The 13,613-nt window shown below is 38.7% G+C and overlaps 1 protein-coding gene across 1 annotated transcript; it reads right to left on the reverse strand.

The window, feature by feature from the left end:
* Positions 1-12,654: 12,654 nt before the first annotated feature.
* LOC123827730 (peptidyl-prolyl cis-trans isomerase A-like) lies at positions 12,655-13,211 on the reverse strand. Its single transcript, XM_045852189.1, has 2 exons — positions 13,031-13,211; positions 12,655-12,911 (listed from the first exon to the last, which is right to left on the reverse strand). The coding sequence occupies exons 1-2, from the start codon at positions 13,209-13,211 to the stop codon at positions 12,655-12,657; spliced, it is 438 nt and encodes a 145-aa protein (XP_045708145.1).
* Positions 13,212-13,613: the final 402 nt, after the last annotated feature.

Consider the following 13,613-nt stretch of genomic DNA (forward strand, 5'->3'; position numbering starts at 1 on the left):
TTTCTCTCTCTCTCTCTTTCTCCCTCCCTTCCCTCTCTAAAAATAAATAAATAAAAAAAATTCAGTAAAAGCTGGTTCCATTCAAGACCAAAGGTAGGGAATGCACAATATCTCAGATCAAACACACTCAGGATGAATTCTCTTCTACTTGGAGGAGGATCAACATTTTTTTAACCCTCACCCTAGGATACATTTATTGATTTTAGAGGAAGAAAGGGGAGAAAGAGAAACATCGATTGGTTGCCTTCTATATGTGCCCTGGCTGGGGATCGAAACTATAACCTAGGTATGTGCCCTGATTGGGAATAGAACCCATCACCTTTTGGTGCACAGGATGGCATTCCAACCAACTGAGCCACATTGGCCAGGGCAAAGATCAACCTTTTTATTCTATTCAGGTCTTCAACTGATTGGATGAAGCCCTCTCACGTTGTGGAGGACAATCTGATTTACTAGGCCTACTAATTTAAATGTTAACCTTATCCAAAGCACCTTCATAGAAACACCTAGAATAATGTTTGACCAAATATCTAGGCAGTCCATGGACCAGTCAAGTCGATATATAGTAAATACATTGCTGGTATATAGTAAATGAGCCCTAAACACTTTATTCTCTCAATTCCACATGTTTTCTTTCTGGTACCATGTTTGCTAGTCTGCACATCTGGAATTTTGCCTTGGTTTCTTGGACTTTCCCTCCTGCTCCCCTCAGCAGCTCCTTCCCTTATTTTCTATATTCTGAGTTGATGATTGGAGTTCTCTTCTTAACTGGCTAGACCGTGCCAAACCACATTGCTGAATCACACTTCATTTACAGGTTTCTTTATTCCAGTTTGGAGACTCCCACTGCCACACTTCACTCTCCAGTCTGACTCCTTAAGATGTTATACTAGTATAAATCAAGACCCACATTATCCTGACCTTTTGGCTAGTGATTTAAATAGTTAGCTATCATTTGTAGGAGAGAATCCAGCAGCTGAATTAGTTTCCCTAACTAGGCCCCACTATTCATAGCTTCCTTTCTTTCCCTTTGGTCTTTCTGTTGAATTACTACTTCATATACATAGGTTCATTTGAAGTATAAACATAACAAGTTTCTACTCTTCATCTCTCACTTTACCTTTGGTCCAATTTCACAGTTTTGAAAGAATCAGACTTAAGAGGAAAATATGGCAGATTAGACTACATCAAAATTTTAAAACTTTTGTGTTATAAACAATATTATCAAGAAGATGAAAAGACCATCTACAGAATCAGAAAATATCTGCAAATCACATATCTGAAAGGGCATAGTACCCAGAATATATAAAGAACAATTACAACTCAACAATAAAGAGACAAATGACACAATTAAAAATGAGCAAAGAATTTGAATAGAAATTTCCCTAAAAAAGACATATAAATGGCCATTAAGTACATGAAAACATGCTCATCACCATTAGTAGGGAAATGAAAATCAAAACCACAATGAGATAACACTTGAACATACTAATATGTTTATCATTTTAATTTTTTTATAATAAAAAAAAACAGACAATAAGCCCTGGCTGGGTAGCTAAGTTGGTTGGAGCATTATCCCCACGCACTGAAGTTTTAGGTTCAGTCCTCAGTCAGGGCACATACAAGAATCAATCAATGAATAAATAAAAAGTGTAACAAATTGATGGCTCTCTCTCTCTCAAATAAATAAGGAAAAATAAAATAAATCAGACAATGACAAATGTTGGCAAGGACATTAAGAAATTGGAACCTTTGGCTTCCAACCAAGATGGAGGCATAGATAGATATATTTTGCTTCCTTGCACAACCAAAAGAAGGATAATGACCAATTTAAAAATAAAAAACAACAAGAACTGCCAGGAAATCAAACAGTATGGAAGTCTGACAACCAAGGAATTAAAGAAGAAACATTTGTCCAGACTGGTAGGAGGGGCAGAGATGGGCAGCCAAGGCAGAGAGGATGGCAAGGTGGCTGGTGTACCAGATGATCCCACATTTGCATGCAAATAAACCAGGAGGAACAACTGGGGAGTGAGACAGACCACACAACTCAGGGTTCCAGTGCCAGAAAATAAAGCATCAAAACCTCTGGCTGTAAATAACTATGAGGGTTTCAGTGGTTGGAGAAACTGCCAGTCTCACAGGAGAGTCTGTTGGAGGGACCCACAGGGTCCTAGAATGTACACTAGCCCACCCACATGGAAATCAGCACCTGGAAGGACACAATTTGTATATGGGAAGTGGGGTAAGTAAAGGAAAGCAGATTGAGAGTCAAGCAAATGACATTGTTCCCTCCCTGACCCCTCTTCCACAGACAGCGTCACAAGCAGCCATGTGGGTTGCCCCACCCCAGTGAATAGCTAAGGCTCCTCCCCTTACAACAACACAGGTATGCCAAGACAAAGAAACATGACCCAAATGAAAGAACAGATCGAAATTCCAGAAAAAAAACAAAAACTAAGCAACTAGGAGCTAGCCAACTTACCAGATGCAAAGTTCAAAACACCGGTAATCAGGATGCTCACAGAAATGAGTGAGTACAGCCACAAAATAAAGGAAATGAAGGCTATACAAACTGAAATAAAGGAAAATATACTGGGAACCAGCAGTGAAAGGAAGGAGACCCTGACTCTTTGGAACAGAAGAAAGAAAGAAACATTCAACTGCAATGGAATGAAGAAACAAGGACTCAAAAAAAAAATGAGGAGAGGCTTAGGAACTTTTGGGGCAACTTTAACCATTCCAAGATCCAAATCATAGAGGTTCCAGAAGGAGAAGAGGAAGATCAAGAAACTGAAAACTTACTTGAAAAAATACTGAAGAAAAACTTCCCCAATTATCAAAGAAAATAGACATGCAAGTCCAGGAAGCTCAGATAATCCCAAAGAAGTTGGGCCCAAGGAAGCACACATCAAGCACATCATAATTACTTTACCCAAAATTACAGATGAGAGAATCTGAAAAGCAGCAAGAGAAAAGGAAAGAGTTACTTACCAAGGAGTTTCCATAAGACTAGCAGACTATTTCTCAAAAGAAACCTTGCAGGTAAGAAGGAGCTGGAAAGACATATTCAAAATCATGAAAAGCAAGGACCTACATCCAAAATTACTCTATTCAGCAAAGCTATCATTTAGAATGAAAGTGCAGATAAAGTGCTTCCCAGATAAGGTCAAGTTAAAGGAGTTTATCATCACCAAGGCCTTGTTATATGAAATGTTAAAGGGGCTTATCTAAGAAAAAGAAGAAGATCAAAACTATGAATAGTATAATGATAACAAACTCACAACTATCAACAACTGAACCTAAGAAAACAAAAACAAAAATGAACTAAACAAACAACAAGAACAGGAACAGAATCACAGAAATGGAGGTTACATGGAGGTTTATTAGCTGGGAGGAGGAATAGGGAGAATGGGGGAAAAGGTACAGGGAATAAGAAGCATGATTGGTAGGTACAATATGGATAGGAGGTTGTTAAGAATAATGTAGGAAATGGAGAAGCCAAAGAACTTATATGTATGACCCATGGTCATGAACTAAGTGGGGGGAATGCTGGAGGGAACGGGGGAAGCAGGCGGAGGGGGATAAAGGGGAGAAAAAATGGGACAACTGTAATAGCATAACCAGTAAAATATTCTTTCTTTTTTTTTCCAAGAACTGCTAAAAAAACCCCAGAAATTGGAACCCTCATGGCTCATAAATTGCTGGTTGGATATAGAAGGTTTAGCTTCATTGAAATATAGTTTGGCAGTTCTTCAAGAAGTTAAACATAAAGTGAACATATGATCCAGCAATACTACTAGAGATATTAAAAATATCAAGTAAATTAAAAACATATGTCCATGTAAAAAAAATTTAATACTCACCCAAAGATATGTTTACTGATTTGGGGTAGGGTGACAGGAACAGTGATATGAGAGAGAAACATCCATTGGTCAGTTGCCTCCTGTACATGCCCCTACTGGGGACCGAACCTGCAATGTAGGTATGAGTCCTGACTGAGGATAGAATTCACAACCTTTTTGGTGTACAGGATGATGCTCCAACCAACTGAACCACCCGGCCAGTGCCTGGCAAAATTTTGTATACAAATGTTAATAGCAACATTAGTCATAAAAGCAAAATTGAAAAGCAGTCCAAATGGCCATTAGCTGGTGAATAGAGAAATAAAATATTTTATATTTATACAATGGAATATTACTCAACCATAAAAGTAAGTCAAGTTCTTACACATGCTACAACATAAAGGAAACTTAAATACATTAAGCTAAGTGAAAGAAGCCAGACACAAAAGAACAAATACTCTTTGATTCCACTTACATGAAATGTCCGAAATAGGCAAATCTATAGAGACAGAAAGTAAAATAGTATTTGTCAGAGACTGAGAGGATGAAGGCAATGGGAGTAACTGCAAGGGTATGGGATTTCTTTTGGGGCAAGTAAAAATGTTTGGGGATTAGGAATTGGTGATGGTTGTATAACCTTGTAAATACTCATATACTAAAAACCATGCAAATAAAAGGATACATCCAAATAAAAAACTTATACATGAACTTTCACATCAGCATTATTCATAATAGCCAAAAGGTAGAAATGAGTAAAATGTCCATCAACTGATGAATGGGTGAACAAAATGTGGTATAACCACACAATTCAATAGTATTCAATAATAAAACTATAAAACACTGATAAAAGAAATTAAAGCAGACACAAATAAATGGAAAGACAGCTCATATCCATGGATCAGAAGTATTAGTATTGTTGAAATGTCCATATTACCCAAAGTGATCTACAGATTGAGTGTAATTCCTCTCAAAATTCCAATGGCATTTTATATATATATATGCAATCCTAAAATTCAGGGGGAACCACAAAGACCCCAAATAACCAAAGCAATTTTCAGTAAGAAAAACAAAGCTGGGGGCATCACACTTTCTGATTTTAAAATATATCACATATCTACAATAATCAAAACAGTATAGTATTGGCATAAAACAGACATATAGACCAATGGAATAAAATAAAGAGTCCAGAAATATAGCCATGCATGTGCAGTCAACTGATGTTCAACAAGACTGCCAAGATTGTTCAATGGGAAAAGTACTGTCTTTTCAACAATAGTGCTGGGAAAACAGGATATCCATTTGTAAAGGAATGAATCCTTCTCTTATGCCATAAACAAGAATCAATTAAAGTGGACTAAAGACTTAAAGAATATCTAAAACTGTAGAAGTCCTACAAAAAAACATAGGGGAAAATCTTGTTGATGTGTCTTGGCAATGATTTTTTGGACATAACATCAAAATCACAGTCAACAAAAGCATAACTACACAAGTGGGGCTATGTAAAATCCATGTACAGGAAAGGGAATAGTCAGCAAAGTAAAAGACAACCTATGAATTGGGAGAAAAACATTTGCAGACTATATGTCTGTTAAAGGATTAATATCTAGAATATATAAGGACTGCCTACATCTAAATAAACAGTTAAAAAATGGGCAAAGGACCTGAAGAGAGATTTCTGAAGAAGACATACAAATGGCCAATAGATATATAAACAGATGCTCATCACTAATTACTAGGGAAATATAAATCAAAACCACAATAAGATATCACCTCACATTTGTTGGGATGAGGAATAAAGAACTGACAAAAGATAAGCACTGATGAAGATGTGGAGAAAAAGGAACCATTGTACACTGTTGATGTGAATGTAAATTGGTGAAGCCGCTATGGCAAAAAGCATGGAGGTCCCTCGAAAAATAAAAAATAGAACTACCAGATGATCCAACTATTCCACTTCTGCATATATAGCCAAATGAAAATCAGGATATCAAAGAGATACCTCTACTTCTATGTTCATTGCAGTGTTATCCACAATGGCCAAGACATGGAAGCAACACACATGTCCATATATGGATGAATTGATAAACAAAATGTGGTAATTGTTCAACCTTCAAAAAAAGGATTCCTGTAACATTGCTACAACATGGATCAACTTTGAAGTCATTATGCTAAATGAAATAAACCACCTACAAAAAGACAAACAAATACTGTATGATTCCATCTACATAAAGTACACAAAGTAGTCACATTTATTAGAAAAGAAAGTTCAATGTTGATTGCCAAGGGGAGGGGTTGAGGGGAGGGGACATGGGGAAGTGTTGTTCAATGGGTATAGAGTTTCAGTTTTGCAAGATGAGTAAGTTCTGGAGACTGAGTACACAACAAAGTGAGTATATTTAACAGTACTGAACAATACATTTAAAAAGGGTTAAGATGCTAAATTTCATGTTGTTTATTTTTACCACAATTAAAACTTTTAATAAAGAAAGAAAAGCCCTGGCCGGTGTGGATTGAGTGCCGGTGTGCGAACCAAAGGGTAACCAGTTCGATTCCCAGTTAGGGTACATGTCTGGGTTGTAGTCCAGGTCCCCAGTGTGGGGTGCACAAGAGGCAACCACACATTGCTGTTTCTCCCCGTCTCTTTCTCCCTCCCCTCCCCTCTGTCTAAAAATAAATAAACAAAATCTTTAAAAAAAGAAAGAAAAGATGGAGGTGCTACTTTACAGGCAGCAAATTCAAGGATTTAATTAGCCGTCAAAGAGCTTATATAGATTCATATTGTAAAGAAGTTTTAAGTAAAATTATAGGTAACAACATTAAAAAGGATTTTTAACAAAGGTTGGGGTGTTTTGGTGACACCCTAGATTTTTAAAAGGATCATTAATTAGGGGATCATTAGGCCATCAATCAACCTAGGTTTTGGTACATGGGAAAGCGACTTCTGGTCTGGAAGGATCACAGTTCTGAGAGAAAGAAACTACTACTATGTTCCCATAAAATTAAAAGTCTAGAGTATGCCTATTTAATTATTCAAATGCTTAAATAGCATTACTTTAATGTAAGTTTGTTGAAGTAATATGATATGGTACAGAGCTTTGTAAAACAACCAAACCCAAACAGTGCTATATATTTAATAATCTGAAAGGACTCTTAATCATTATTTTATAGTTCTGAATTTTCATGGCAGATGTTGACATTTTACCATTGTTCCAGAATCAAATGTCAAGTTATTCCTGTTCAGAATTTTCCATTTACATTTTCAAAGAATTCCATCTGCAGCTGTATTTATAAGTGAACTCTGCTCGCAAAAAAAGCCTAGCATTTCTAAGCAGGTTTGTAAATAGGTTTGAAGGAGGGCATGAAAGCACTGGAGACCAGCCTGGGTTAATTAATTCTCTTTTCAGACATTAGAACCTACACAAGTAGGCCAGCTGGAGGTGAATGTTTCCTTTGAAAGTGATAATTATATGCCTTACCAATTGTTTCCCTTTCCACATCTTCCCCAGTCAGATTCCCCAGAATTCATAAACTAAGTCTCTAGAGAGGTTTTTTTATCTTCCTGGGAAACTGACCATGTAGATGATCTGAGATAATAATTGTGGATAACACAGATAGTTTGAGGGTCTGTCTGATGTGTACAAATAATCACAAAGAGGGAATTGTGGGCTTCTGCTAAATATAGCATGTAGAAACTACTATGGCATTGTGAACTGGTAATTATGCTTCAGTTCACATTGTTTTTCATATTACTTCTGAGATGCTATTCCCTTGTTTTTCACACTATGCATTTTTCCCCAGCAGCGTGATGAGGTAAATAACTCTCTACATCACCTAGCATGTGTCAAGTGAGGGAGCTGGCCCTTTCCATCCCCAGAAGAAAGCATGGTGCCTCTGCACCTATAAGGGGCAGTTAGGAAAGGGTGGGACTCAGCTGGGATTCCCCTTGCAACTGGTCTTTACTTCTCCCAAGCTGACTTCACCCAGGAGATGGCATCCCCAGGCAGTTTGTTAGATGAACCAAAGTTTTCACTCTTCCTTCCTGTTTAAGATTCACCTATGCCTGACTGACCCTCAACAGCACTGTCCAGGCTGCTTCTTGAAGTAGTATGAGGCTAGGGAGAAAGTTTTGTGCTCTAGGCTGCTTTTCAGGATATTTGTGTGAGCTTGATGAAAATTTGAATCTTACTCCCTCTAGTCTATTCTTTCCTGTTTAGAAAATGACCTGTAAAGACAAGTTTCACTTGCTTGTCCCCCGCCATGCCTACAATTATATTTGTTCTATACTGTTGGGGTAGTGGAGCTTTATAAAGCTCAAGGACTGCAGTTCCTTGATGTCTTCCATCTTCCAGCTTAATGTACATGGAAGGGAAAGACTATATGGGGAACAGGTCAAGAATGACCTTTGCTTGCCATGAGGAATAGAAGGGGACCAGAGGGATGTTGTCTGGTAGCACCTAACTGAGATGCAGGTTAACAGCTTTTTCCATAGTAAAAGCGGCAGGGATAAAGGAGCAAGTAACTTTGCTGACCAGTTTACAGTAGCTTCTCCTTCACAGGTCAGTGCTTTGTGTCTAAGGCTCATGGAGATTTACTTTCTCATTTTGCCAGTACTTCTGTGTTGATGCCTCTATAGAGGTAAGGAAATCCTGGTACCTAATGCCTTCTCCCCATCCTGCAGTTCAGGAAGAATGTGTGTGGTTGTTCATAAACAGACTACATCAACAAAGGCTCCAGACTGGCTTGTTGGTATGAAAGTTAGTCTAAAGTGAGAAAGAGTTGGAGACCTTTGGTGTTAGTCCATGACGTGGAAGATGGGGGTGAAAGGTGAGCATCCTTATTCTCACTAGCTCCTTCTTCATTGGCCTCTTACCTTGTGGATCCCACCCTATTGCTCCATTACAGAACTATAGGCCCGGAGTTCCTGATGGCTTCCCTTCTTTTTTTCTCTTGTTACATGCAAAACAAATTTATAAAAAGGGGAATTGAGGATGACTGAATCTTGCATTAATTGATAGAATGAAAGGTTCACAGAGGGAGATTTTTGCAGATAGGTACACAAAGAGTAATGCTATCTATGTTGATTTGAAGCAGTAGAGAAGCTGGTCTATAGACTTTCCTGTTAACACCAGCATCTCCTTCATGGACTGCTATTGGTTGGGGCTTGTGAGCTTTAGAGACCTTATTTCCTCTCCTTTTGAGAGACTGAAAAAGAACAGCTGCATTAGTACTTTTACAGAGACTGGGGACTTGAAATACCCTTGGATTTTCCATTTTCCTACAGCACAATCTTTTTTTTTTCAAGGTTTAATTTATTACCTGGCTGGCGTAGCTCAGTGGATTGAGCGCGGCCTGCGAACCAAAGTGTCGCAGGTTCGATTCCCAGTCAGGGTACATGCCTGGGTTGCAGGCCATGACCCCCAGCAACCACACATTGATGTTTCTCTCTCTCACTCTATCTCCCTCCCTTCCATCTCTAAAAATAAATAAATAAAATCTTTTTAAAAAGATTTAATTAATTAATTAATGGATTAATGGATTAAATAGATTAATTAATTGGATTAATTAATTAATTAAATCTTTTAAAAAAGATTTTATTTATTTATTTTTAGAGAGAGCAGAAGGGAAGGAGAAAGAGAGGGGGAGAAACATCAATGTGTGGTTGCCTCTCACAAGCTCCCAAGTGGGGACCTGGCCTGCAACCCAGGCATGTGCCCTGACTGGGAATCGAAGTGGCAACCCTTTGGTTTGCAGGCCGGGATTCAATCCACCAAGCTACACCAGCTAGGGCAGTGTGATTTGTTTTTTATACAGTAACACAATGACTGCAAGGGAACTGGATCAGGAGTGATCCATACTTTGTTTTGTACCTTGGAAGGCAGCCCAAAGGAGAATCGGGGGAGCTCTGGTATATGTCTACAGAGAGGAAGTAGTGGTGGAGAAAACGTCACTACCCTGTGAAGTCTACAACCTTTTTACATGCCTCTGTTTCCCTGTGTCTATGGGCTGTGGCTACCTCTCCTCTCTCTGGTTTTTTTAAAATCTTAATTTTTGCCTTCACATACACAGAAAAGTTGTAAAAATAGTACAGAGACCTCCTGTGTAAGAGTGACCTGGAAATCAGAACCCGATTTCCACTCTTTTAAACATCTTACATATTTTGGTCCATTTGTCATAACTAATGAACCAAAATCAGTACAGTGCTATTAACTAAACTGCACACTCTATTTTGATTTCATTGATTCCCCCCCACCCGCCCAATATCCTGTTTCTATTTCAAGATTCCATCCAGGATACCACCTGGATTATTCTGTTAGGGGTGCCATAGCAAAATACCAGAGCATGAATAGCTTAAAAAATAAAGAGCACCAGGGAAGTTACTTACATAGATAAACATGAAATATAGTATATATGCATTTTTCTTTATAAGTTATTTTTTTTCTCCCAGCTGATTTAAAAGACAATCGCATAAAGCACTAATCATAAATCTGTGTCCATGGACATACAATGTATAAAGATGCAAAGCAAAAAAGGAAGGGAGAGGGAATGCAGTTTCATGAGAGCCAAGTTTTTGTATGCTATTAAAATTAAGTTGATATTACAAAAACTAGATTGTTATAAATTAAGATGTTAATTGCAATCACCAGAGCAACCACTAAGAAAGTAACTCCAGGGAAACATTGGGACAAATGTAATAGGATAACAATAATAATTTAAAAAATTAAAATTGAAAAGAGAAAACTCCATTATGCCAAGCAGGCAATAGTAAGTTAGTCTCTTTACATCTGCTCTCTGTCTGTAGCATGGTGTGCTCTCTCCCCTACTCAGTTCCCCGTGTTTTTCCTCCAGTGCTGGGAAGTTAGAATCTTGACAGAGCTGGGGGTGTAGAGTGAGGGAGACATTGTTTATTCTGCTTTAGACGTATCTGAGATAAAGGAACTAATTATGCCCAATCCTGTGTTAGTCACAGGTTATTTTCATCTGAAGTGAATTGAAGTGAAAAGAATTCTTTTGTGAAATTACTTTTGATTGGTGAGTCAATTCTGGCTGGAAGGGCTGCTTTCTGAGCTCTCTCTCCACCTCAGTCAGGCTGGCTACGCACAGGCCAAAGCAAACTATGCATCTATAATTTGCATATACCATATTTTGCTGTGTGTAATGTGCACCCATGTTTCTGGCCCAAACTTTCAGGAAAAAACTTTCATTTTAATTAATTAATTAATTAATATTTAGAAACAAAATTGATTATTGCATTTCAGGGTATTATTTTGCATAAAGATATAGTTATGGCTTTCTAGAGCTATACCTATAACACATAAGCATAAATAAAAGAACTAAAAGCATTTAGATAGATACAGAATTAGTACTACCCACGTATCATGAACATCCTTATTTTTCCCCTCAAAAATTTGGGCAAAAAGTGCACTTTATACATGGCAAAAAATCGGTAGTGTATAACACATCTAGGAATGTAGTCACTCACTTTAGGGAGCCTGGGGACAAAAGAGGAATTTTCAAAGACAGTATCTGTATAAGGTATCCACTGAGTCACACTACAGCTTAGAAGGGTAAAAGTACAGCTTACTCTGGACGTTTCGCACAAGCTTCTCCTTCACAGGCTTTACTTGCTTTGTGCTGAAAACTTTTGTTGATCTCACCCCATTTTATGGCCTTTTTTAAACTTTTCTTGCCCTTTCCCTGTCCCTCAAATGCTGGGTTAGTTATTTTAAGATTCATTCCCTCTAAAATAAATGTACGCTCTACCCACACCCTGCAGTACTCATATGCTGCCCTACATTTTGAAGAGAAAGGGGAAAAATGGTTGTTTTACTTTCCTTTGTTTCTTCTCTGCTTTCCTTCCCTTGTCTTCAGGTTTGGGAGGCTGTCTAAGTTTCTAGAACCACAGGCTGTATGCCTCACACTTAGGCTGTGAGGAGCACCACGAGAGAATCACACTGGGATCAGATAGGGCCAGAGACAACCAGGAAGCAGGTGACAGTTGGAAGTGTTTGATGTAAAGGCCTCTGTTTTTCTTTACTACACAGATCTGGTGCAAAGGCCAGACCAGCAGACAAAGTGTGACCACAATAGACAACAGTGGCAATCAGCATTGGGGGTAGGGGTGGTCAATATGTGTGCCAAGAGAACTGGGAAGCACCGCTAGACAGGTGGGTTATTGCAATGAGGAATCTAGTTAGATAGTGTCAGAAGTCAAAGCAGGTTGATAGTATGAAACTATTAACAGGTGTGAAAAGTCTAGAGGTGGATAAGATTTCAGTCCCTAGAAAGGGAGCCAGTAAGTCTTGTGTTGTGATACCAAGGAACTAGGTAGGATACCAGAGTGAGGGCTTAGGATCAGGGAGGAGGTATAGATCCAATGACTATAACTGGGGCCCAAGGAAAGCCTGGACCTTAGCACAAGGTATGTGCAGAGTGGTCAAGAGCACAGCTCTGCAGCCTTTCATTCATCTTGAACTTTCAGCATGTAGGCACTGGCCTAGGTTCTGGGTATATAATGAAGACTAAGACAGGATGATCCCAGCCTTGCAAAGTTGTGGAATAAAAATAGCTTTGCCTCAACTCTATTACTCAGTGTGTGACTTTGTTTTTTGTTAGGTTTTTATTTCATAGTCATAACTTAACTCTGCAATCCAGTTAGACTTGGAAGGGGCATGGAAAACATGGAACCCAATGAACTTCGGTGAGGGCAAGAAGATTATAGAACATTCCAAGCAGATGAGGGTGAAGGGGAGCCCTCCTGAGCTACAGTAGGAATGATCTGGTGGTTAAGATAAAACATGAGTAAAATTTATTAGAGTAGCTCATAGTCAGTGATGGTGATCATCTTGCTGGTCTTGCCATTCCTGGACCTGTAGCACTCCATGGCTGTCACAACATCCATGCCGTCTTTCACCTGGATGAAGACCACATGCTTGCCATCCAGCCACTCAGTGTGGGCAGTGCAGATGAAAAACTGAGAACCATTTGTGTTGGGTCCAGCATTTGCCATGGACAAGATGCCAGGGCCTATGTGCTTCCAGATGAAATTCTCATCATCAAATTTCTCCCTGCAAGGGAGGTAGATGGGTTTGGAGGGTGTGGGCTGGGGAGAAAATACAGACAACTTTAAGTGAACAGCAACAAAATAATTTAAATTAAAAAAAGAGGCATGTAAAGAAAATTCTCCCCATGGATGGACTTGCTGCCTGTGCCATTGTGGCATGGGCAGTCACCACCCTGGCACATGAATCCCAGAATAATTCTGTGAAAGCAGGAGACTTTATAGCCAAATCCTTTCTCCCCAGTGCTCAGAGCACAAAAGTTTTCTTCTGACTTTGCAACTTGGTTGGCAGTGATATCAAAGAACATGGTGGGGCTTAACATGGCTGGGTGCAAGAAGCTCCAGGACAGCAACATCTCCAAGGCCTCAATGTGTGACACTGGGCAAGTCATTCAACTATCTCATGACTTAATTTTGTGAACTGTAAAATGTTTTGAGGCTATCACAGCTCTTGAATTTTCAGTCTAGTTGAAAGGAGCAGAGGTGTGATAGCCTAAGGAATTGGTTTTGAAAATGTTTACACACAGTAAGCAGAGTTTGTTTTTTCTCTAGCATTTTATTATGAAAACTTTCAAACACTCAAATTGAAAAAAGTGTAGGGCACACACCAAATATCCACCACTTAGATTCTACAGTGGTTAACCTTTTTGTTATATTTGCTTTATAACATATCTATCCATCCCTCCATCCATCAATAACTTGCAGACATC

Source organism: Phyllostomus hastatus, unplaced genomic scaffold (assembly GCF_019186645.2).
Source record: "Phyllostomus hastatus isolate PE091 unplaced genomic scaffold, TTU_PhHast_1.1 phas_contig_90, whole genome shotgun sequence".
Lineage (NCBI taxonomy): Eukaryota > Metazoa > Chordata > Mammalia > Chiroptera > Phyllostomidae > Phyllostomus > Phyllostomus hastatus.

What these genes read in the sequence shown, in the direction of transcription:
- LOC123827730 (XM_045852189.1), bottom strand. Translation starts at nt 13,211, where the DNA reads ATGTTCTTTGATATCACTGCCAACCAAGTTGCAAAGTCAGAAGAAAAC. An exon ending in AGGCAGCAAGTCCATCCATG is followed by an intron (nt 12,912 to 13,030) that starts GGGAGAATTTTC and finishes ACCTCCCTTGCA; the next exon opens with GGGAGAAATTTGATGATGAG.